Genomic DNA, 25,454 nt, shown 5'->3' on the forward strand with positions numbered 1-25,454 from the left:
ATCTTGCCAAAGGAAAAAAACACTGAAGGTTGCGATACACTTTTCTATCAAACACTGATTTTGAAATCATGCGTGGTTAATGGTTACTTGAAATGACCATCAGTGTGCCATACAGCCATCTGATCTATGTTACCTCTACTTCAGCGTTACTCTGTCATTCCGGTAACTGATCATTTCTCAGTTGTAACAGGCAATTTTTTTCTGGCCAAACCTTTCAACAGTCAACTCTTTCTTCTTTTTTTGTAGTGCCTATTTTTATAAAGATAATGAAACAACATAATCTCTTACCTGTGAGGTAGAGGTCAGCTTCCGTTCCCTTCAGGACACTGCTCCCAGAACCAGCACAGAGAGCAGCTTTCTTCACTGGCGAATCTGCAGGATACAAGGTGCCACAATTAAACTTCTTTCTCTCTGTTCAGCCTTTGCATCAGTATTGCTATTAACTGTTTCACAATAACTACTACCTTGATTTTAGGGCCAATGTAAATTTGTTGGAGGAAGAGATGTGTTTGTCAGTTTGAAAGAGTCATAGGCCCATAGCATCTCTGATAGTAAGCAAAATCCTCTATGTACCAAGAAGATGCATAGAAATTTTTCTACAAGGGATTGTGAGAGCGGAAAACTCCAGCATAAAGACTTGTTGCTGGCTACTGCAGCTTAGCTCTTTCTAGTTAAGTGTTGTTGGTTGGGTTTCTGAACTCTCTAATTCTCTGCTACTTTTTCCAGGACTCTACAGTTCCACTGTGTTTGTTTTCCAAACTAATGATGCCACTAAGGCAGCATCTTCTCTCTGAGTTATAACTGGTTCCTAATTCTTAGCTTTCAGAAGGCCAATCTCATTGCAAACTGAGAGCTCCTCCACATCATCAAAAAATTTGCCTGTTTGCAATGACTGCTGATTCCAAGCTATTACATATCGCAGAATCACAGAATCATCTAGGTTAGAAGAGACCTTCAAGATCACCTAGTCTGACCTAACACTAACAAGTCCTCCACTAAACAATATCACTAAGATTAGTCAAGTGATGTAATCAGGTTAAAAAAAAAAAAAAAAAAAAAAAAGTTCTCAGATGTATAAACTCCTATTCACATCTAAATGGAATCACAGATATGTGGTAGTGACAAGGAATTTAATTGTGCATATCTAGTATGTTCAGTACAAGAGGTGGGGAGGGCAAAGAATTTTCAAATTCTATTAAGGTTTTACAGTATGTTGCCATGCAATTACTGTTGATGTGACTGGAATCAAACACTACAATCCCACACCACAATGACGGGTTTCAAAATAGGTTTGTTTTGGTTTTAGTGCAATTGATAGTATAGGAAGCTTGTAACAAGACTTTTGTCTCATACAATGCAAAGAGTTTTCAACAAATTTGCTCTCACAAATTCTATTAGCTATGCTTCTTGGATAGGTAACTGGGATAAGAGGATACATGTTCCATTTAGTAGTGACCACCCTTTGAGCTAGGATAGTTTGCCTTCTCTGTCACCACTTCTTCTTCATCGAAGCATGGATGGTTATATGTTCAGAAGGATACCAGAAAGCACTTACTATTTTAAGGTGCTTTTAAATTTAACATTCAGTCACAAAAGGGATCATACAGTGAGGTACTACACACTTGCATCTGATATCTTGGAGAGAGAAATATTAGTCATTATAGAAATTATGAAAAAGTATGTCTCGTACTCAACTTGTGGTATCCCTCCTTCACACGGACAAGCAGCATAATACAGAATCGCCAGTCAGAAATAAATATGATGCTCTTGTTCCATGATTGTATCACAGAAAATCTAAAACACTGACTCTTGCCTTTAACAGTGCTTCATACTACTTGAAAATAAACCTATCCAAGGCAGAAATATTTTACACTCCCTCACATACACTCACAGTACTTGTATTCCTGCATTACTAGTTCAAAGGGGCAGTCCTACTGGCAGGTTTGTTTACCTAGTGTCTTGCCTGTTCCCAGGGCTAGGCGGACATGGGGTAATTTTAGGTGACTTTTGATACGCTCGATAATGTCTGACAAGGAGGCTGGTTTACTCAGTGTGCATAGACGTCCCATTCCAGTATGTGGAAGAAGAGGCTGAGGGGAAAAGAAATTCAAATTACTGCGAGAAAGCTGACTCCAGAAGTTTACACTGTTTTCCCTAATGTACAAAAATGAGTATATTGGGTGTTAAGGATGAATACCTCTGTACTTTATGAACAAACATGTATGTGATGTTCTTAAATGTAACATAATAACTAGACTAGCTCTCGGAACTGATTTTAGAATTAGTTCAGACCACGCAGCTATTTTCGTTGTTTGTGAAAGTGTCCATGGCTTCAAATCCCTAGAGGCTAGTATTTCAGAGCACTGACAGGTAGCACAGGAAACCTGTAATGCCAGTGAATGCTGGACTTAAGTTTTTAGGATGGTCAGCTCACACAAATAGTACATTCACTGGAAGTAATATGTGATTTTCATACCTTTTGTAGTATGAGAATCTGCAGTCTTGTGATCAAGAAGGCTTCTTCTGGGACAATAATGCCACCACCTTAGCAGCGCTTTCTGAGAGCAGTTCAGACTGACTCGTGTTTGCTCCTTACCTTCAACCCTGAAGAAAGATGTGCTTGGTGTTTACTAAGAGACTAGATAAAATTTCAGCATCATATTAGTAGAAAATAAAGCTGTTCTATCACAGAGGATATTCTATCAGAGAGAAAGGGAAAAAATAGACACCAGACATGGTAATAGTCTAGTGTACTCTACTTTCTTGGAGTAAACAGATACAGGAATTTAACTCTAGCTGTCCTCAATTAAACTTCTTGTAAACACTCTTATTTAACCACTTCTAATTCATGTGATGCTACATGCAATTAGTTATCACGTAATATAACATGGATTGATCAGAAGGGGATGATTATCCTGTAAGTTTCTCAATCTATTGCTGAAAAAATAGCAGCAATACACAGAGGAATGAAGTGGTTACAACAGTAAAATACAGTTCAAGCAACAGAAAAAACGCAACATTAGAGAGTGAAGCAGATACCTGACAGGGAAAGTAGTGAGACAGAAGATCTCCTGGATGTCTTTGGTTTTGGAGAGCACTGTCTCTAGATGTTCAGCGGTGTCTGCACAGAATTCTATTCGGTGAGTGCCTTCAGTTGGATAGCTTGGAGAGGTTGATGGGTGCAGTGGGACGGAATTACAGGCACCTGAGAAAACAGCGCCAGACTGCAGCTTTAGAGAGTTGGATGATGTAGCAGATACTGAGTTAGCATATATCCAAAAGAGATGCAACTTTTAGAAAATTTTGCACTTGAATCCATTTTCCCTGACCAAAAATTAGGACTCTTTTCCTGTTGTCTCCATTAAGCACAGTCTATTTTAAGTGCAAAGAAGTTGATGGATATATATTATTTTTCATTTTAATGCTGTTCAAATTCTATCCTAAGAATTTTACAAAACAAAAAAAATAGTTTCTGGTTTGTAAAGCAGGCTGGATAAGACACAGTTATTTTCATGTATTAGCCACAACATAAAATAAAAATCTAAAAATTTCTGATACTTCTAAGGCCTGTAGAAACAATGATATCTTGTACTTTAGAAATTAAAGGCAATGATTGAAAGTCAGCTGTCTACACTCTTCAACCAAGATAGACAATAAATATGCTGCACCAGTTCTGGCTATATCCAATAGCAAAATCACGCATCTGGAAATTTCATCCAGTGTTTGTATCTCGTATTCCTCACCAAGATGAATCTCCCTAAGAGATGGTATGGGTACTTTGAAATACTATAATAACAATGTTTAAAAGTACTCAAATCATATTTGCAAGAACCAGAGGAAAGGAGAATGAGAAGATCCCTACATGGAATAATTTGATGAACATGATGAATACTGATGAGTAATTTGAACCAATATTTTGTTCTTAACAGAATCTCACCAAGTCCCTTTGTTAGCCAGTTATTGATGCCATGAGGTATGGCATCATATGCTGTGTGTGGGGAGTAAATCCCAATTCTGTGCTCCAGAGCTCGGACCACCAGCCGTTCCTTCCAGGTCTTCCACGTTACTCGCTTGAGCGGTGTGAAGATAGGGGGGTGGTAAGAAAGAATAAGGTCTGCTTTCTTCTGCACTGCCTCCTCCATTACTTCCTCGGTGAGGTCGTTAGTGAGGAACAGGGTCTTCACAGTGTGCGGCGGGCTTGGTTCCACGAGCAACCCCACATTGTCCCAGCTTTCAGCCAGGGAGAGAGAAGCAAAGTTGTTCAGAGCAGAAACGAGTTCCCCGAGATTCATAAGGGAGCGCGAAGGCAAGCGGCCCGCAACACGGATGCAAGACAGAGGTCGGCTCACCAGCTGCAACATGCGGGTACCTGCAGAGGGGGGAGATAGCGGGGGTAAGCGCGGGCACTTACCAGGCCGCGGGGGCAGAGCCTTCGGGCTCGGGGCGCCGTCCCGCTGCCTCACGGAGGCGCAGGCAGCCTCGTCCCGCGCAGCTCCGCCACTCACCTCACGCCACAGCAGCTTGGGGCCGAGTCTACGCTGGGCCCTGCCCCTTCCGCCGCGCAGCCGGGGCAGGGATCAGCCTCTGCGCAGCGACGGTGTGAGGTGCGGGGCGGGAGGGGCCCGGGAGGCTGAGGCGAGGGGTGGTGGGGGATCTGTGGAAGCACCCTAAGTCCGCGGGATCGGAGCGCGGCCGTGTGGGGTGTGGGTCAGGCGGGAGCCCAGGGTAGGGCCCTGAGGTGCTTCATCGGGCCCTGTGGGGGTCTCGGTCCCACTGCTCCGCAGCCGCTGGCCGTCCCCAGCGGCCATGGCGGCTGGCCCGGGCTCGCTGCGGGCGCCATGGTTACCTGAGACGGCCTGCCAAGGCAGGGAACTGGCCTCTTATTTGCGTGTGGGGGGGAGGTATGAAGGTAGAGGTTGGTATGTAAAAGTCTGATTTTCACACACTTAATCCTTTATTCTTGTAATTCTGAATGGTTTATGTGGAAGTCGTTATTAAGTTAAAAAAAACTTGTATCCTGCACTTGGATGCAGGTGCCTGTCTTCTGGAGGCACTGACGACTGGTGGTGGCTTTGAGATCATACTTCTATGTAGACACTGGTATGTGTTTTTTCTCTGTGAATTGCTGTTATTTATAAAACTGTAACCTTTAAAAAAGGTGTAAGTATTTAGTATAAACTCTTCTGAAGAAATGCTTTTTTTTTTTTTTTTTTTTTTTTTTTTTTTTTTTTTTTTTTGGCTCCCCCCCACACACACTTTCTCTAAGCTATTTTGTAGTTTCTGGTTCTTTATGTGCTGGGCAGTTGCATAATACAAGTAAGACATTTATTCACAGAGTCACTTGAATATTACTTCAAAACTATGGTGAAAAAGCTCATAACCACACAAATGTTTCATAATCGGAAAGAACTGGGAAATGCTGGGGGAAAAATGAACAGAACAAATTTCATGTTTTCTTTGCAGGCAATTGCCACATACAAAATTACCTCAGCTTTTTGATGAGCAGACATGGTAAGAACAATAGCACATTGTATGTGTATTCATGTTTTCTGAAATGTTTGCTTCTTGGAAAGTGAATAGCAGCTCTGCACCTCAAAGGATTATGTATTTGTACTCTGATGCTGTGGAGAATCTCTAATGAAATTAGAGATCTTAGTTTTCCATCTAAGACTTCTACAAGATACAGTGAAAAGGGAAATGGGTTAATTTACAAATTTATCAGTCTAAAATATAATTAGACTTCTTCTCTAAGTTAGTAAATATTAATCCTAGTTTGGCTAATGCTTCATAATCCAGTTTGTTTCTTTTACCACAGAGGCATTGTGAAGTTGCAAGCTCATAGTCCTGCTTGAGTACATGTAACATTCTATACTTGCAAGCTTTTGAAAGCTTAACAAATCAGAAACTAGAGATAGGACTATTTGTCTTAAACTATATATATACACCTTTGTAATGTCTCCAAAGATACTGCAGACAACTATTTTCTCTACTTTGCTTTTATACTTCTGGAACAGTAGGCCAGTATCATCATGATGCTGATTTTTATTAGTTTTTCTGTACAGTTATTCCTAGCATAAAAAAAATAACAGTAATTGTTTTCACGTAGCTTAGCACTTTTTGTGGAAGCACTATGATATATATTGGGCCTATAGAGAGATACATTTGCCTTGGCAGCTGGGTAACTGTCACTTTAAATTTTATGAAGCCTACATATAAATTATTAAGAAAAGTGTGTGATTTTGTACAGTTATTTGTTTGTGAGGGTAGACTATGTATGGTGCCATTTAGAACTATCGCTCAAAAGGCTGTAATCAGGTAGTGCCCATCACATGTTCCTCTGCTTGTAAACTAGTGAGGTATGTGTACCACAGTGTGGCCTCCCAAGTAGATGTTACCTCGATTCTTCAAATTGGCAGTGAAGTGACTGTGTAGGTCCAGTTCAGAGATGAATAACGTGTTTCTGGATTGCAACAGCATGAATCCGAGGTTCTGCATTTCCATGGCAAGCTTGATTTGTCCTGAAATTAAATGAAACCGGCATTCTCTGGTGATGGCAAAAGGTTTGTGACAGTAGCCTTGCCTATGGCCAAATATTGGAACAATGGTTATATGCAGTGGGAATTTGCTTATGCTCTCGATAGGACTGGAAAATGAAACTGAGTCTATTAGCTGTTAGCATTTCATTTCTGATTTAATTATTTTTGTGACTCTTGCTCAGGCTGTCACGCTGCATACTGATGTAGGAGATATTAAAATTGAATTGTTTTGTGAGCGAACACCGAAGACTTGTGAAGTAAGTCAAATAACAGGAATGAGACTGTCTAGTGTTGAAGCAAAGCATTAGAAATGGTGAAGACCACAGAGGAGGTGAAATGACTGTCCTAATTTATCTTTTAACATAATGGAATATTAGCATTTTTAAGCTGGTGTGGAACTTGTGCAGCGTATACTTGGGTGTTGTGTAATAGTGCCTAAAGCTTTGCTGCCTCTTTCTCACCAGATAGGTTTGGCTAAGGGTTGCTTCTCTCCAAGTTTTGATGTATCCCAAAATGTCCTTTGCCCTTTAGGTGAAACATGGGTTATGGCCTGGGATTCCCATATTTGCCTTGGTTTGCCTGCACTCAGTCAGATTTGACTTTTCTTAAAAGTAAGAATCACTGGCTTAAATTGAAATCAGTTACTTTTGTCGGGGGGGGGGGAGGAAAGAAGAGGATTGAACCTATTGATTACAAAATTACAACACATTTGCAAAATAAAAATGTTGAATGAAAATGATATTTATGAACACGTTTCAGTCCTCATGCTTGTTCCTCAAGGCAGATGGCCTTGTGCTGTAAAGCTTTATTTAAAATCCTTTGTGTCTGTGACAGTGTCAAAGGAGCAACTTCAGCATAATTTGAGGATGACTGTTCTGTGGCAATACTCTGTGGGATTCACCTAATGATTATTCAACCCATCATAACCTTCTTCTATAGGAGACAAAGGAAATAGGAGCTCTAAACACAAACTGCAGTCTATTGAAAATAGATATTGTAAAATACTTTTCTTGTGTTTTTACAGCTGTTTCTCTTTTGGCAATAGATGCCACACAGGACTTTTTAATCCTTAGATACATGTAGTTTTAGCAGTCAGTATGTCAGAGTAACTTGTAAATTCATTTTTTTCCTTCATGTTGTAATTCTGTAGTTCTAATGTTTCTTTAAGCCAAGTTAAGTACTATATTAGTTTGAGGCTTTGAAATTTGATACCTCAGAGTCTTCCTGATCTCAGGTGAAAAACTTGCTTCTTTCATTCCCAACAGTCCATCTTTGAACTGAAGTGAAATTGTCTTTCTCTAAAGGCATTTTCCATGCAAACTAATGGCCAGTACTTATCAGTAAGGATAAAGGTATCCAAATTGTGTTTCATAAACTATATAAGGTGTAGAGATCCTTTCAAAGAAATGCATGTTCCTTCACCAAATGAAAGAAAATATTTATGAATCCCTCATCAGATCTGTCTCCTGGATCATGCTATCTGTGAACAGTTTCACCGTTGCCTTTTTTACTTCCATATAGCCTGCAGATAATTTTTATTGCAGTTGGTACTGTTTATAACGATGGCATGCTCTTCAGAGGGAAGGAAGATGCCTGAGTGTTATTTATATTTTTTTAACAGTCAACAGTAGTCTGGGACAGTGGACAAATGACATTACATGGTCACAGTGCAAAGCAGAGGCAAAAGTTTTTAGTCTTGCCAATGCATTTTAGTAATACTTTAGTAACAGAGAACATTATTTCTGAATATTTTAATATGATTTGTTTCATTTCCTTAGAATTTCCTGGCTCTGTGTGCTAGTAATTACTACAATGGCTGCGTATTTCATCGGAATATAAAGGGCTTCATGGTTCAGACAGGGGATCCATTAGGTAAATTCTTCTGCCAATGTCTCTCTATAGTGACGCGCGGAAAAGACTCCACAACCATAGGGTTGTAAAGTAGGTATACTTTATTGCGGAGCACCGGGCGCGCTGGGAATAGCTTCCCTCAAAAAGTGCGCACCTGCATGGTCGTCTCTCACAACCTTATACACAAATACTGTTAACATATTACGTGAGCTCTAATACATGTTCATTAATTTCCCCGAAAAGGTGGACCTCTTCCAAGTACTCATTTCCATAGTTCCCACCCTTAGCTCCTTTGGGTTGTGCCTGCACAATGTAGCCTGGTGGTCGTGGGCTGGGCTCGTTCAGGATGAAGGCAACGAGGAGGTTACACTTTTTACCTTTCTGGACTTTGACCTGCTGTTGGACAGTATTTAGCAGTTTTTTGTTTATCTTTGCCTTGTTTCCTACCAACAAGTTGTTCATTCTTTCCTAATGAGATGTTCATTTTTCCATCATCTGTTGGGCTTGAATGATATCTTCTTTTAACATCTGCTTCTCATCTACATCCCTATAATTAGGATATTTTTAGGTTCTCATCCACATCCCCGATAATTAGGATATTTTACCATATATGTAGCTAAATACTAATTCAGATAGGTTTTTAGCATCTTCCCCATCTCAATAGTAAAGTTATATAGAAGTAAAACAAAGGATCAAGAAATATAAAGAAATTATAAATATCAATAATTATAGAAACAAAATGTTAAAAAAAAATATTATCGTATTGTTAATAGAGGTTTTAATGATGTAAGCTTACTGAAAAGTTTCCTGTGGTAAGGTTACAGAAGAGCATCCATCTGGTTCTAAATAATGTAATGCAGTAATAATGCATTCTGTAAACTTTGAGTTTTTTCAGTTCTTTCCACTAAATACATGTATGACTAGTAGCAGTTAACTATCGTGGTTTCTCTGGTTTTTTTTTGGCTGGAAGGCTACACTTCCTCTAAAGCATTTGGGAAAATGTCCCAGATGCTGTTAACTGTTTGGGAGACTGTCTGATTCAACTGTGTGTCTGTTTGCAGTCATACTGAATTTAATTGAGGATATGTCATTATTTTTACATAGAGTTCTGGCGCTTCTCAGTATCAAGCCATGAGATCATGATCCCTGGCTCAAACAAAATAGAGTCTGTCTGGGGTCTTTGTTGTAAGATTTTATAACGGTACATTATTCCTGCATTTCCCAGTCTGAAAATCATTAATATATTGTGGTTCTTCTTTGTCAGGCACTGGGAAAGGAGGTAACAGCATCTGGGGAAAGAAGTTTGAAGATGAATTCAGTGAATACCTAAAGGTATTTCTGTGCTCTCAATACACAGTTATGTTTTCAGATAAATTCTTTACAGGTTGGAGGGTGATCAGTGTTGTGCTAGATTAAATTACCTGTTTTGTGATTGTGAAATAAAGTATAATCCCAGAGGGAAGGGATAGAACGCTTATTATTAAAATAGAAGCAGGCATTGTAATACTTAGCAAGTTAGATTTGAGGGTTATCATTGCTGCAAGCAATGAAGCAGCAATTTTTAACAAAATATTTTTCATGCACTGAAGGCAAAGGAATCATTTCTCAACGTAAAAGCAAATTTGAGGAGCTAGTTGTTATAATGTGGGTTGTGATAGAATGTGGTATTAACAAGAATGGATTTTAATAATGACATTGAGGAGAGCAATAAGTCACTGAGCACTTGGTACAGGTTGATGTCCTGCTTTCACGGGTGTTCATTCATGTTGATTTTTTTTTTCTTTCAGCACAGTGTCCGTGGGGTGGTTTCAATGGCAAACAATGGCCCAAATACCAATGGATCGCAGTTCTTCATCACTTACGGCAAGCAACCACACTTAGATATGAAGTACACTGTCTTTGGGAAGTGAGTGATCCAACCATTTGCCTCCTAGCCATAGAGTGTGATGGATCTGAATATTTCAGGGCACGTACAGTACAAATTTAGAAACTTTGGGTTCTAAAGCTCTTTAAAATATTCGATGTGTATATGTAAATGTATGCTCTTGCACTGTCATCAGAATTAGTTACCCTAAAATGCTGCTCCATTTTTAGTAGTAAGGAATGCAATTGAAATAGGCACATTAAAAATTATCTCAAGAATGGAGCTGGGTTGAGTTTTTTTGTTATTTATTGATTTTTAAGCTAGTTGTTCCTGCTTGCCATTTCATACTGTGCCCAAATGGGTGCATCCTAATTTTTAGTGAACTCAAAAATAACTGGATACACAGTTGTAGGGTTTATTGACAAGCAAGAGTCTGATCTGGAACTCGGTATGTGGATGGGTGCAGTACTGACACTGTCATACTTTTATTTAGACGGAACTTCTGTTCAGCAGATAAAACTTGTGGAATCGGCAGTTCGTAAAATTAGATTAGGTTATTTAAGATTTATTATTATTTTAAAACATTATGTTAATAGAAGCTGCTGATAACATACCATCCCTAAAGCAAATGTTTAATTGTTGAGTCTTTCAAATGCTGCTTTTTCTTTCTCAAAATCATGGTAATATCTTTTCTTTCGTTTGTTGTTAAGAAGTCTGTAGCATGCAAGTGAATCTTGTTGAGAAAAAGCTGCTTTTTCAAAGACTTAAATATTCAAAAGAAACTGGTGAAAATTGAAAAATATTATTGCCTTCCACCTGCTTTGTTTATAGGCAGGTGGAAGGTATAGGCAGGTATAAGCATAGGTGTTCCTTTTGTTTCTGAGTTTGTTTGGTAGTGATTGAAAGGTTTTTTTGGACATCTTCCTTAGAAGAGAGTAGAGGCTCTGACAGGTTAACTTTGCCAGATTTTCTGTGGCAGTTTAAGATACTCCTGACCCAGCTGCAGAATCAGGAGAACAGAATATGTAGTCCATACTCCAGCCCACAATTCAGCATCCAAGATTCAAAGAGCTGATGAATGTGACAGTGAACTGAACTGTAAATGGTGTGTGTTTTCTGCAAAGTCTGTTACTGGGAAATAAATTTCCAAGACTTAACCAAAAGGTAAGAGGTTTATTAGAATAATCCCTCTCACCACGTCTTCAGCCCGACTGGGCATCTGAAAGCTTAAATGCAGTTGTGCCATTAGACTTGCACAGTTATTGGTTCTTTCCAATCTTGTCTTTGTGCTGGAAGCTTAGTAATTGTAATTGTACATTTGGAAGTTGACTTTCCAGCCATGGGATTTCAGTAATTCACAGTGAGGTTTGGTCTGGCTAGTATCTTGTCAGTCAGTTGACTGGTCAGTCCTGCCTGCAAGGAAGTGTAGCCAGGGTCTTTACAGAGGTGTGGTTGGTAGAAAATATGTTGTTGTCAGGTCAGTGGAAATGATTCATTCTTTTACCAGAACCTGTTATGGATGATTAACGTTTCCTTTCAAAATAGGTTATATGCCATATATAAAGTTTTGGCTGCCTTATTTGTATAATTTGCTTGCAGAGTCCTTGTACTATGATACTTGGCTAACTGTGAAGTGTTTTGAGATACCTCCATTGTGAAAGTTCCGTCATTATTAGAAGGAGATTGCTAGCAGTTCTGCTTTTCTTCCAGAGTTATTGATGGCTTGGAGTCCCTGGATGAGCTGGAAAAGCTGCCTGTGAATGAGAAAACCTACCGACCTCTTAATGATGTTCGCATTAAAGATATTACAATTCATGCCAACCCTTTTGCTGTGTAGCCACAAACAGTCTTGACACACTCTTTAGAGATTGGTCAGGTCAACTGCTGGGTGATTATGGTGGTTAGAGTGTCATTAAAAAGGGGACTTAACCTTGATCATACCTTTGGTCATTGAATGCAGGGTTTTCAGGTGCTGTGACATTGTCTGGGAGTTGTCATAGGGGAGTCTCGTGCTTCAGAAGACAGTTTTTCCAGAGCATATTCCTTGATTTTGACTTCTAAACTTTGCTTCTTGTACTTGTAAAACAAGAAAAGACTTTCAAAAATACATATATTTTTGCAAACCTTTGTTTTCTGCCTTGACTTTCACTGTGATAACTGTGTTGAAACAACAGGCTTTGCTACAATTTCATAGTGTCAGTTTTCTGAAACTTTCCCATGTAAATTCTAATGTTCCTTACTTTACAGTTTTTTAGAAAATTCACTAAGATACGTAATTTTTTCCTCTAGGTGAAAGCAGTGTTACAAATAGAGGAAACTTTTCTCTGCTAGTGGATTAAAGACAATGTTTAGAGGAGTTCTTGCTCTTGCACTGTCATGTTGGAATGGTAACCTCTTCAGTCTCTGTGGAAGGTAGATCATAAACAAATGCTTTAGCCTCTGGCACAATACTCTTGGAATGAAAGAGTGAGTGTTTGTGTCTTTATATAGCTGTTGTTTGAAACTAGGTAACCTTGGATTTACTATAGCTTGTTTTTCATCACTTCATTGCACAAACAGTAGAGGATAAACACAAAGAGTATTGACTGAAAGGTTATGGTCAGACTTCTAACCAAGAATATACTGATATACCCAAAATAATAAACGATATTATGGCTAAGATGATACTGAAGAACAAATAAGAGAGAGATGTTCTTTGGTCCTGTTTGAGACCAAATGTTGCTGGACTCAAATAAGAAAGTCTGCAAGAAGGTACAGAAATGTCTGAATATTGAGTGCACAGAAGGAAAAATAAAATACATATGTACAAATATGTATATTACTGATCCAATGCTCAGTTCACTTAGTATAGTAAGCATAAAATAAACTGACTTAAGCAGGTAAAAGTGCAATTTGAATGCAGAAAAGCAGTTCTCCACCTTGGGCATACTAGGCAAAGCAGTGTTCTATTCTTCCCTGAAAACCTCCTTGTTGTAGATTTTAAAAATGCATTTTGGCATCAGTTTGTTTTATTGAAGCAGGAAAAATCATTTTGTTTCCACAGAGGTCCATTTTCTGGCTATCATACAGAGAGGTGAGAGTATACATTTCCAATTCCAACTGTGTATGAGACACCCACAATGCCTGCATCCATCTCTTTGCCTTTTAAAATAAAGAGGTGAAATTATTTGCAAGAGAAAGGCAAAGGTATGCATGTACAGGCTTCTGAGGAGTTAACAAGCAAAGGCTTAGTGTCCACCAGAGTAGATCAGTACCCTCTCTTTGGGACAAAATTTCTGTATGGATGAATGAATGAGGAATATATCCATTCCGTTGCATCTCTTAGTATTGTTCTGGAGTTCAGGTGTGTGTTTAAGGAAAAAAAAAAAAAAAAAGAAGAAAAACATTTGAAAGTGCAAAAATGTTGTTAGCAGAAGTCTTAAGAGATTATGTGTCTCTTTGGTATGTGGTGTTGCTTAAAGCTCCTAGCCCTTGCTCCGGACTTCCTACATTTTACCCTACTACATCAGTCAGTCAGGTAAAGGATTTCATTATTTTAGCTCTGTGCTCTTCCTGTCTTTTTCATGTTACCAGCACATAACAGCAGCAAGTAGACAGAAGCAGGCAACTGCATGTTGGGCTGACACACTGCCACTACTATTATGCAGAAAGAAATGCATACTGAGAATTTGCCTATAGTGCAGAGGAACTATTAATTATACTAGAGGAATTAGTTCCTCTAATTTAAAATGCTGACATCTAGCACTGAACTCAGTAGAATTTCAGGTCTGCTTTTTACCTCTACAAAAAGACTGATTTATAGAATGTATGAAATACAGGAACAGCAAGCAGTTTGCTTTCTGCATGATACATACATTTAGATACTTCCTTTTTTATCTAAACTTGCATATTGAAAGGGGAGTGATCTCATGGGACAGATTTGCATCCTATTTTGAGTCATATTACACTTGTTTTCCTGTTCATGGTTCTGAACCTCTTCCATGGGAACTTGGAATACAACAGGAAAAATAACGGTGGGGTTGGTCCCATCCACTTCTGAGAGAAAGAGAGACACAAGAGTGGAAGTGTAATTTTTTTGGGCTGGTTGATGGGTACAGCAAATGTGCAGTTTAGTTCTTGCATACAGCTATAGGATTAGTTGGCGAAAATTAAAAAAATAAAAGCGAGGAGGGCCATCTATAAAGGCTTTGAAGTGTTTCAGAATGTTTAGTGCTTTCCAGAATAAAGGAATATCTGGGTTTAGAGAACTGGTATGTATAGACTGTTGCAGCATTTCAGGACTCCTTTATCCTTAGGTGCTCTTTTCCCACATAAATGAGATGGCAGACAAGATGTTGGACAGCTGGGCTTTTGGAGAACTGAATTTCAGGTGTGGTGCTGGGTAGCTTTGCTAAGTTGGTGGCTGGTGGGTGGCGGAGCTTGTGCCATGAGAACAAGGTCAGCAGAACCCAGGGAGAGGTGGGCTGTCTGGTACAACTGCTTCCCTGTGCCCGCAGTGAGCAGGAAAGCAAGGATTCGTTTTGTGGGAGTCTTTTTTTTTTTTCTTTTTGTCCTGTGGGCAAAAATAAACATCTGTATGTTTATTTAAAGAGTTGTATTTATTTTGTTTTACAATGGGTATTTATGTTCCACCCAGCCTTGAAAACATGACTAAAAGCTAGTAAACGATTCCATGACACATCGGAAAAAAAAAGCGGTGGCCAACTATTTTGAAATGTTTTTAATGCCAATCATTTAGAGACAACTCTAATTTGTTAGTCAACAGAGGTACTTTAAACTTGTGCTGCTTTAAAGCTGAGTATGTGCATTAACAATTTGTCTGGGCATGCAGAGGGGCAAAAAAATAAATTAAAAAAAAAAAAAAAAAAACACAACAGCAAATCAGGCTTTTATTGCCAAGGAGCAAAAATGATGACGTGTCCATGAAGAGTCACAAAAAGCAGCGTTCTGGTGGTCACTCTTAAATGGGGGTTAGCTTTATTTCTTTCATCGTCGCGTTACGCGATGCTGAAGAGCCCTTGGCAGGAGTCTAGGAGAAGGCTTTTACACTGGGGCTACTTTCAGAGCCAGAATTTTCCACCCGGTGTCCCGGAGGCTGCCGTGAAGCCGCCGCCAGCGGGGCCTTAGCAGCGCAGGGGGCGCGGGGCTACTGAGGGGGCGCTGCCGCCGGGCCGGGCCCGCCCCGCCGTGTGACGGGGCCGCGCTCCAGAAGGTTCCTTGGCAACGCCATTTTGTGGCGAGCTGCGGCGCGGCGGTGGTCCCCTGGTGGCGGTTCGTGGCGGCTTGGAGAAGGGCGGCGGGTACCCCGAGCAGCACAGCGAGGACCCCGAGCAGCACAGCGGGTACCCCGAGCACGGCTGCACCCCGAACTGCTGAGGTGGGTTGGGCAGGCAGGGCGCAGCACTACAGTGCAGGGGAGGGGGGAGCTGAAGGACAGGGGCGGGCTGCGGGATGAGACGGGACAGGGCGCGACGCCACCGCAGCTGCCTAGAGGTTGGGGATGGCCCGGTGGACGCCGCCGCGGTGCGGGGATGGGGTGGCCTCCTGCCGGGATGAGGGGCAGCCCGTGGCCGCTCGGTTCGGCTCGGCCCCGCTGACTCGGGTGGGCGCTGAGCCCCCGCCTCCCCGCGGCCGCCATGTTGTCTGCCTGCGTCTAGTGCCGTGCCCCGACAAAATGGCCGCGGCCGTCGCTCTTAGGGGGCACTTCGCGGGGCCGAGCGGAGCCCACAGCCTCGTCCTGGGACAGGGACCCCGGGGGCGATGGCAGCCGCCGAGTGCCCTGCGGCAGGCACCTCTTGTCTCCTGGGGGCGCCGAGCTGGCCGGGGGCGCCGGCAGGGGTCAGCGTCCTGCTGCGGTACCCTGCCGCGTTTGCCTGAGCTGCGTCTGGCGAGACGTGACCCATTTACGATCGGATAATGAAGGAAAAGTACTAAGAGACTTTGCCTTTTTTAGAAAGCCAGTAATTAAATACTTAGTAGATCCATGAGTTTTACCGCCACTTCGAGTTAGCACTGGAAATACTCCGGGAATCTACAGGAAAGCGTGGTAGAAGTTCATGACAGATTTTCTGAAATCTGTATAAAGCACAGTGGGCAGTATTTCACACAGAATGGCCCAGACTGAAAGGGACCTCACAAGATCTTATAGTCCAACTCCCCTGCCAAGCAGGATCACCTAGAGCACATTGTGCATGGTGGCATCTAGGCAGGTTCTGAGTATCTCTAAAGGAGACTCCCCAACCTCTCTGGGCAGCCTGTTCCAGTGCTTTTTATGCGCTTTTAAGTACACATATGATTTATGTTTTCCCACCATTTATTATAAACAAGGGTGCTTGAGCAGCTTTGCAGAAGTAACATTCTCAGTGTGTGTTTAGTACCTGGTCCACAGTGCTTTTGCTTTTAAGAGGTAGCTTATTTTATTGGGTTTTATTCACTTACCAAAACAGTCATTTTGAAATGAATTGAATTTTAAAACGGTGTGGAGAAAGGAGGGAAAAAATCAAAGTTGGGTAGTTGAGGAAAAATTGTCATTATACTTTCAGTTTGATACTAATGGCTTGTCTATGGAAGCTGTTTCAAAGAGCAAAATACTTTTTCTGTTACAGATGCGGCATTCCAGGCGAACTAATTATCCTGACTGGGATGAAAAAGAAAGTTGGGATCGCAGAAGATGTGACAGTAGTCATAAGAGGAAGAGGAGATCATTTAGTGGTACACAGGAGAACAAGCACTTCAAGCATGATCTTTCTAAACTTACTGATAGGTAAATAATGTTATGATTTCTGATACAAATAGGGACGTGCTTTAAGATTTTACTATTCTGATCTGGTCATCTGATAACATACTCATTTTTTGAGTTGGAGATCTTTCAAGATAGGTGTCTTACACCCTACAACAAAGAGCTGTCAGAGATACTGGAAGTTACTTAATTAGGTTTACTTAATCTTTTGTTTGTAGTAACTGTTCAGAATCCAGATCCATAAATGAGAGAGACCATCATGAACGACGCTATGTTGAAGAATACAGAAACGAGTACAACCCAGGATATGATAATGGACATCATCACAGAGACCATGAAAGTGGTTATCACAACCATAGTAGCAAATCATCGGGATATAGTGGGAGGAGTAGTTACAAAAGGAAATACAAGACACATCACAGTGCCTGTCATCATCATCATCATCATCATTCACAGGTGGTATGACCAATTTTAATTTAGGATTTTGTATTTTAGGAAAATAATCTCTCATCTGGGCAGTAGTAATTGAGGGGGTTTGGGGAAGTCTGTCAATAATATTTACAGATTAGTTCTTTTGTTTATATTAATAGTTTTTTTTTTGCTATTTTTTTTCTCTTTAGTGAGAACATACAGTTTGTAGGTATGCTTGTGATACCACAGAACATAGTCTTGCTATTTGTTTGTTAGATATATTTGAGCCGATTAATGAGTAAAAACGATCAATTGGAGTACTTAAAATACAGGCATTGCTTTCATGCCTTTAAAACTTAAAATTATGTCAACTATTTATTTCATCCCTACCCAAAAATCCAAATACAAACTTTCAAACTTGCTTTTGAATAAGTATCACTGAAATCAAGCAAGGATGTCAGATTTTTGCACTTTTTTTGGTATTGATTAAGATGTTTTAGGTCTTGGTAAAAGTCTGTAGAATCAGATAACTACGAAAACTGTCCTGTAGCAGGGTAGTTTTTCTGAACTTCGTCATATATTTAACTGTTAAAAAGCTGAAGATAGGATTTGTAGTTAATATCTTCAGCTGAGGCAGACGAAAGTAAATATATATGTTATTTTTGTGATTAAAAAGAACAAACTCAAAACTATTATTAAATATTTAGACCAGTGATTTCAACTTATTTAAGACGGGTATTCTAGTTAGCCCACAGGGGTAATTTATATAAGATAACAATTAAATCTTTTTGCTATAAGAAGTGAGGGCACTGAAATCCTAAAGCAAACTTCAGTGAACCAGTCTTTTAAAAGAAAAAAAATTGTGTTGTAATTTTTTGTTGCCTTGCCACTTTGAGTATCTTATCTGAAAATCTGTTCCTTGCCATGTTTTTCTCCTGTAACATAAACTATATGCCCTGTGAATTTCTGGGGACTGAATTTGAAATTGCTCCTGCCAACCGTTTGTGGCCTGGCGTGTATCTGAATGCCTGAATATCTCCCTGCTGAATGAATTTCGTATTCTGACCTGAATTGACTCGGGTTTATTGATTGGCTGGACGATCTTGGTGCCGTTCCAGAAGAGTCATCGAAGGAAAAGATCCAGGAGTGTAGAGGATGATGAGGAGGGTCACCTGATCTGTCAGAGTGGAGACGTACTAAGTGCAAGATGTATAGAATATTTTTCAAAACTTATTAACTTTTCAGATAGAGTAATTTCTTTTAGCATAAGATGTGAGGGGGCTTTGGAAGTCTTTTCTTTCTGTCTTTTTTTGTTTTGTTCGGGGGGGGGTGGAGGGGGATTGTTACTCTTTTTCGGTAGAACTTAAATGCATTTCTTGTTTCTTTTTCCCCTTTTTCCCCCAAAAATAGTAAATGAAGTTAATGAATGTTCTAGAATGAGATACCTGTAAATGTGCCTTGATGAGAGATGTCCAGTAACATCTCTCAAACTAGATGTTTACATTTTTAAAGAAGCACAGTCTAGAATAATCTTCAGTGATAGTTTTTATTTTTGGTTTTGTTTGTTTTATTTTTGTTTGCTTGTTTTTTTAATGACTGAGTAACTTCACAGCTTCTGTGATTGACAGTCCTTTTCTTTTTAGATGAGATTGTTGCTACTTTGGGTGAAGGTGCTTTTGGAAAAGTAGTGGAATGTATTGATCACAAAGCGTAAGTCTTTTTTAATAAATACCTGTAATTTTTCTTACTGATACTATCACAGCATGAATATCATGAGGTGCTTTCAAATTGATTCTTTTGAGTTTACTTTCTCATGTATTGCTCTGTATTTTGTTACATTTTGACATAACAATAGGTGTTTTTTTTTATTTTTAAGTGGCATCAACAGGGGAATTCTGAACACTTCATGGTTGGAGTTAGAGATCAAACTGTTCTAGTTGTTAACTCAGCTTTCCCATTGGGGAAGGTTTCTTGCATGTTCCTTGAAACGTATATGGTACGGTGTTAGAAAAAATTTATTGTGTACCTTGAGGCAAAGTAAGCACACATTTGTGCTTAAATATGAAAAGATAAAAGTGAACAGTGTATTGGACAGAGGACCACTGCGGTAAGCAGTTCCACAGACACCTGTCTGTGACGATGTGTCATGAGTCTTCATATATACTTGCACCAGCCCCAGTCCTTTGAGCTTAGGCATGGGGAGTCTTAGCCTGGCATTTGGGTCATCTCTCAGTGCCAGTTCTGCTCACCAAGGGGAGCCTTGAGTAATTGGCATTTCGCAGTTGCTACAATGTAATGTTGCAACTGTTTCTTATCAGCAAGGGAAACCTCACTCACTTACATTAAGTCACTTGGTCCCTGGCATTTTTGCTTCCAGCCAGTTTAACCCATTCTGCAGTTAGGCCTTTTTGCCGAATCATTTCCTGCAGAAAAGTTGCAATTACAGTTTCCTTTTTAGTGGCCAGGTAGCATTCCTGTTGCTGTTCCAAATGTATGTTAGCACATCGTGGCAGAAAGAGCACCTTGACTTAATGGTAAGGCAGGACTGGTGGAGGTGCCATTGGGTGCATGTTCAGCCTGAGAACTTGTCCCTGGCAGAGGGTAAGGGGCTGACTGGCAGGTGGCCTAGACCTAGTTGTGTGAAGGTGAGTCCCAGGCCCTGCACCTCCCTGCTGCTGTTGAGTAGGGAGGAGGCCTGTGATACTTTGTGGCATACGTTCAAATATCATCTGCAGTGATGCAGTGCTGTTTGGGTTCTATTATAAATCAATAATACGTTTTTGTTTGATGGCAGTTTTTCTCTGTAAAATAGTATGAAACTAGGTTGGTTGTCTTCTAGTTAGTGTAGAAGGCATTTGATAGTTCAATTTTTGTTTCTTAACTGAAGAAAATCTGTCAGTTTTGACAGTTGTGTTGGGCTGCAAGAGGTAGAAGTTCCTGCAATAGCAGCCCAGCATACGTAAACACATGATATATTGTAAATCAGTAATTTAATCTTTAAGAATACCACCAATGTACAAAGTATCAAGTAAGTTTAAAAAATGAATAGTTGATGAGAGACCAAGTTTCAGTTGTGCTTTTGTGTATTATTTTTTTTAATTGGAAGTCAGTATGTACTTAAAATCATCTTGATAAGGTTCAGCGATTAATTTTGTTATTAAACAATGTATTTGATGATAATTACTGAATACTCTTAGTTGAAGCTACTCATTGTTCTAATGACTGTTAAAACATGTGTATTTCAGGGGAGGTAGACATGTAGCTGTGAAAATAGTGAAAAATGTTGATCGGTACTCCGAAGCAGCACGTTCAGAAATACAAGTACTGGAACATTTAAATGCATCAGATCCCAGCAATACATAGTAAGTGTACAAAAAAGACTGTATGTTACCTTGGCTTTAAAAATACTCTATAGCATGTGTGTTTTAGAAAAAAAAATCAAAACACGACAAAAACCGTAACTTCAGTACTGCAAACTCAAAATTACTACATAATAGCTTTGAGTATTTTTTTTCCTAAATCATACCAGGTTTCTTCCTTTGTGTCTCAGAGAGCTTGAGGGCCCTTGCTGTTCCTTTTAAAGGCTGGTCTAATTCTTGCATGTGTGTGTACAGCTGTACACCAGCCCCTCTGGGGGTGCGAGCTTTCGTGCAGCACAGGGCTGCCAAGCCTTGACAGGCACTAGCTGTTAGTTCTGGATTGGATTAAATTTTCACATGATCTTCTTCAGACCTGTGAGACTGACTTAGGAGTCTGCTGTAGTGAGAGCAGTTGTACTAATGCGTGAGCAGATTTATCACAAGTTGAAGTACTACCTCCCTTATAATGTTCTTCTTGTGTGGGTTAGAAGAGCTTAATCAGTTCTCCCAGGGCTGCTTTTTAAGTGTCACCGGAAGGGGTCTCAGTGCTTCCAGCAAGTTTTTTGTTGTTGGCATTGTCCTCCTGTTCCTAATTTCTCAGTTCAGGAAAGGTTTTGTATTCTGATTTTTTGTAGTCTGAGTTGACTGGAGCATCTCACCTGGAACCAACATTTGTTAGAGCTTTTGATTGTTTTGAAGCTTTGCATCTTGAAGTAGGTTAGCGTACACGCAAGTTGAGCCTCTAAATGGCCGTAGTCGACGATGTCATATGATGTATACATGTCAGCATTATGTAACTTAAGTGTTGAAATTTATATGGTTTCCTGCTTTCTGCAGTCGCTGTGTCCAGATGTTGGAATGGTTTGAGCACCATGGACATGTCTGCATTGTTTTTGAGCTACTGGGACTCAGTACCTATGACTTCATTAAGGAAAATGGGTTTTTGCCATTTAGACTGGACCACATTAGACAGATGGCATATCAGATATGCAAATCTGTGAACTGTAAGTGTATTTCTTTTTTTATTACTCATTGAACTTTCTTCACAGAATTTGCTAACAATGATATTTATCTTGCAGTTTTGCATTTGAACAAACTGACACACACAGATCTCAAACCAGAAAATATTTTATTTGTGAAGTCTGATTATACAGAAGAGTATAACCCCAAACTGGTAAGTTGCTGTCATCTTCCCTATCCCACCCTCAGCCTTTTGGGCTTATTTTGTCACTTGAATCCCATTGTCTGTTTGATTTCAGAAACGTGATGAGCGTACACTGAAAAATCCAGACATCAAAGTTGTGGACTTTGGGAGTGCAACATATGATGATGAGCATCACAGTACTTTGGTGTCTACAAGACATTACAGAGCTCCTGAAGTTATTCTAGGTCAGTAGAAGTCTTTTTAGTGCAAGAGGAACTGTCTGCTTTTTAATCCAGTGCTGATAATTTTAAGCACTAACCACATAACAGGAAAACGGATTTAAAAAAAATGTCTTGTTTATAAATATGCCTGGTTAGGCAGGCAGAGTACTGCCTATTTTCATAGTGGAAATGAGTTTTGTGCAGTCTGTCATGTTGATAAGATTTCATCTGCAGGATTTTAGTAAGTGGAATTGTGCTCCAGAAATACAGCTTGCTCAAGCTGTTGAGCTGTTTGTAGTACAGTATAAAAATGAGCTGCTGATTTTTTTCACAGCACTGGGATGGGCACAGCCATGTGATGTTTGGAGCATTGGATGTATCCTCATAGAATACTACCTGGGATTCACTGTATTTCCGGTAGGTAGCTGAACCTCAAAGAGATGCAGCACAACTTGGTAAATACCTTTAGATGATTGAGTGGAATTGGGGGGGGAGGAGGGGTGCAAGATACTGTGCTGTACTGGTCTGCGCTGCCAAGTTGAGAAGAGGAGCTTTCTTGGAAGAGGCTACAGGTTACATACAGTAAGCGGTGTAGACAGCTTGATGAAAGGAGATCCCACTCTACTGCAACTAACAAGGTTTCTTCTCAGAGGCATCCGGTATTACTCAAGCATGCAAAGCACTTGTTCTGACAGCAGTGCTGGAAGGTGAAATTTATGAACCAAAAAAAAGGAAAAGCAGGGTAAAAGATGAAAACAACAACAAAAAAGTACATTGTAAGTCAATTCAGGTAGCAGATAACTACAGGCTCTCTTTATTACTTAGTCTGCAATTGATTATTGCTTGCATGGTATATAGTCCAAAGTTGAAGGACGGTTGGCTTGTGCTTCATGGTAACTTCTCTAACAATGAAGGTGAACATGTTGTTCGTTTCCTTCCAGACCCATGACAGCAAAGAGCACCTGGCAATGATGGAGCGAATACTGGGGCCTTTGCCTAGTCACATGATACAGAAAACCAGGTAAGTACATTTTACCTTTACAACTTCATTTTTAAATTAAAATAGAAGTTTGGTTTAACAGCAAATCGTAAGGGAAAAGACAAGAGACAGGACAAAAGGTAAAAGATACAAAAAAGGAAAAGGGGGGAGAAAAAGGAAAAGACAGACAATGGAAAAGAAAAAAGGTAAAAGGAAATAAAAGGGAAAAGAAAAGACAGATAAGGTGAAAAATACGAAAAAGGAAAAGAAAAGGAAAAAGGGAAAGGCAAGGGACAAGAGAGACAGACAGGACAGGGGACAAGACAGATGGACAGACAGGCAGACTGGGTAAGAGAGACAGAGGGGACCAGACAGGACAGTAGAAAAGGAAAATAGAAGTCATCCAAGGGAAAAGGAAGAAGATGAGGGAAAAGAGAAGAAAAGCAGAAGGGAAAAACAAGTGGGAAAAAGAAAGGATGAGGGAAATGACAAAACACAGACAAGTAAAGGGACAAGAAAGAAAAAAGAGATGAGAAACAAGAAAGTGGAAAGAAAGAAATGATAAGACCAGGGAAAAGAAAAGGGAGAAGACAAGGGAGACAAGAGAAAAGGGGAAAGACAAAGAAAAAAAAGACAAGTCAGATGAGGGAAAAGAAAAAGATGAGGGAAAAGACATGACAAGGAACAAGACATAAAAGGTAAAGGGTAAGAAAAAGGAATAGGAAGGAATGAGAGAAAAGAAGAAGGGGAAAAGACAAGGGAAAAAAGGAAAGGAAAAAGACAAGAGAAGGGCAAACCGATGAACTTGTGTTTAAAATGTGGAGCATTCTCATGTAGATGTTTTCCATTGTGAGTAACGTGCTGATAAACATATCTGGGAGGGGGCAAAACAGAATTTTTGAGTAACAAATCATGGTTTGTTTGTTCAAGGAAACGCAAATATTTCCATCGTGACCAGCTGGATTGGGACGAACACAGTTCTGCTGGTAGATACGTCTCTAGACGTTGTAAGCCACTAAAGGTAAAATGACAGAAGGAAAAATACTTTAGGAGAGGGGAGCTGTAAATATGAGATTATTTTTTTTTAAATAAGTTTTTTGTGTTCTATTCATGAAGGAATTCATGACATGCCAGGATTCTGACCATGAGAACCTCTTTGACCTCATACAAAAAATGTTGGAGTATGACCCAGCCAAACGCATTACTCTTGAAGAAGCACTAAAGCATCCTTTTTTCTTCCCCTTGAAACAAGAAAAAATAGCACTGTCTCCTGTAGCTGAGCATGCTGATACAGATGGTATCAGTCCACCAAAGAAACATAAAAGATTTTAAATATCTACTGTGTACAGTTATTTCATAAATGCCCTATTTGTATTAATGCCTCTCTTTGGATACTTAAGTTTAACTTAGCTGCTGAGATAAAAGTTATTTAAGAAAAAGCTGCTGCTGAACCTGATTGTGTTTCCTTAACAAATAAAATCTCAATACATTTTTACATCAATACATGGAAAGAGCACCATCCATCTTATGAAATAGACTTCTCCTACAAAGGAAAAACAATATTACTGGTTTTTATTGAACTGTCCCTGGAATCATAAAACATGTAGGGAGGTGGGACAGTTAAAATCATTTCACTGTTTTGTGTAACTGATGTTTTTGGGGGGTGGGAGGGCTAAGAACAGACACAACCCTCTGCATTAAGTTTAAGGATGGCCTTTATTTATTATTAAAAAAAAAAAAGTTACAAATTAAGGAAGATCAGATTGCACTGTGATTACCCATTTCTTTTTTCACTTTCATAGGTGTACTCTGGTTATAAGTATTCCAGTTAATGCTGATTTTTAGTTTACAATAGTGTATACTTAGTCTTTACCAGATCTTTCCTGAATTTTGAGCTGTCCTGAGAATTGCCCTTAAGAAGTCACACCAAGTTTTGGTACGCAAATAATCTTAACATGTCAACTGCCAGCATAAAATAATCTCATTCTGGGGGTGGGGTGCAGGGATAGGATTTTGTTCATTTTACCTTGCAGCAGTTGTACATGTAACAAGGCACGCCCTTACCCCAGTACTGTTAGCAGCTTCAGCCTGTGCTCTAGAAAACTCTTCGGCTGCTGCATTCAGGACAGCACTGTTTGCTTGTACTTACAGAGAAGCTGCAAAGAGACCGACAAGTACAAGAGCCCTAGAACTGATGCCCAGGTATAAGACAGCCTGACAAGCTGTGCTGTCCCTCAGGAACTTGGTCCACCAGCTATGACAGCAGGCTCAGAGATGCCACTCTTTATACACCACCATAGTTACAGGAGTTCGCCACCAGGAGTTTCTCTGCTGTAGAACACTGAGCACC

At 39.9% G+C, this 25,454-nt stretch overlaps 4 protein-coding genes across 5 annotated transcripts in view; 3 read left to right on the forward strand and 1 right to left on the reverse strand.

Annotated features, from left to right (window-relative positions):
* ORC2 (origin recognition complex subunit 2) overlaps positions 1–1,062 on the forward strand; it is a 21,021-nt gene extending 19,959 nt beyond the window's left edge. The window contains exon 13 of the transcript XR_004253381.1: positions 247–1,062. The gene's annotated coding sequence lies outside the window, so the exon portion shown is untranslated. The remainder of the gene's footprint in view (positions 1–246) is intronic.
* Positions 1–4,550, reverse strand: part of NIF3L1 (NGG1 interacting factor 3 like 1) — a 10,608-nt gene extending 6,058 nt beyond the window's left edge. Inside the window, 8 exon segments of the mRNA XM_032189565.1 lie at positions 289–372; positions 1,952–2,090; positions 2,477–2,521; positions 2,524–2,546; positions 2,549–2,604; positions 3,040–3,205; positions 3,938–4,369; positions 4,506–4,550. Coding sequence (XP_032045456.1) covers positions 289–372; positions 1,952–2,090; positions 2,477–2,521; positions 2,524–2,546; positions 2,549–2,604; positions 3,040–3,205; positions 3,938–4,361 — 937 coding nt within the window. The 5' untranslated portion in view covers positions 4,362–4,369; positions 4,506–4,550.
* PPIL3 (peptidylprolyl isomerase like 3) lies at positions 4,534–13,621 on the forward strand. The gene is made up of 8 exons (XM_032189567.1): positions 4,534–4,604; positions 5,034–5,100; positions 5,464–5,511; positions 6,719–6,793; positions 8,315–8,408; positions 9,652–9,719; positions 10,175–10,293; positions 11,962–13,621. The coding sequence occupies exons 3-8, from the start codon at positions 5,509–5,511 to the stop codon at positions 12,086–12,088; spliced, it is 486 nt and encodes a 161-aa protein (XP_032045458.1). The 5' UTR covers positions 4,534–4,604; positions 5,034–5,100; positions 5,464–5,508; the 3' UTR covers positions 12,089–13,621.
* Positions 10,239–24,738, forward strand: CLK1 (CDC like kinase 1). Of its 2 annotated transcripts, none has more exons than XM_032189561.1 (13): positions 10,239–10,293; positions 16,857–17,014; positions 17,209–17,446; positions 18,520–18,610; positions 19,045–19,111; positions 20,647–20,763; positions 21,598–21,764; positions 21,840–21,934; positions 22,020–22,149; positions 22,460–22,542; positions 23,067–23,146; positions 24,035–24,125; positions 24,221–24,738. In XM_032189561.1, exons 2-13 carry the CDS (start codon positions 16,857–16,859, stop codon positions 24,434–24,436), a joined length of 1,533 nt encoding a protein of 510 aa, XP_032045452.1. In that variant the 5' UTR covers positions 10,239–10,293; the 3' UTR covers positions 24,437–24,738. The 2 variants fall into 2 exon arrangements, with proteins under 2 accessions (XP_032045452.1, XP_032045451.1); XM_032189560.1 differs by lacking the exon at positions 10,239–10,293 and adding an exon at positions 15,482–15,628.
* Positions 24,739–25,454: the final 716 nt, after the last annotated feature.

Source organism: Aythya fuligula, chromosome 6 (assembly GCF_009819795.1).
Source record: "Aythya fuligula isolate bAytFul2 chromosome 6, bAytFul2.pri, whole genome shotgun sequence".
In the NCBI taxonomy this organism is placed as follows: domain Eukaryota; kingdom Metazoa; phylum Chordata; class Aves; order Anseriformes; family Anatidae; genus Aythya; species Aythya fuligula.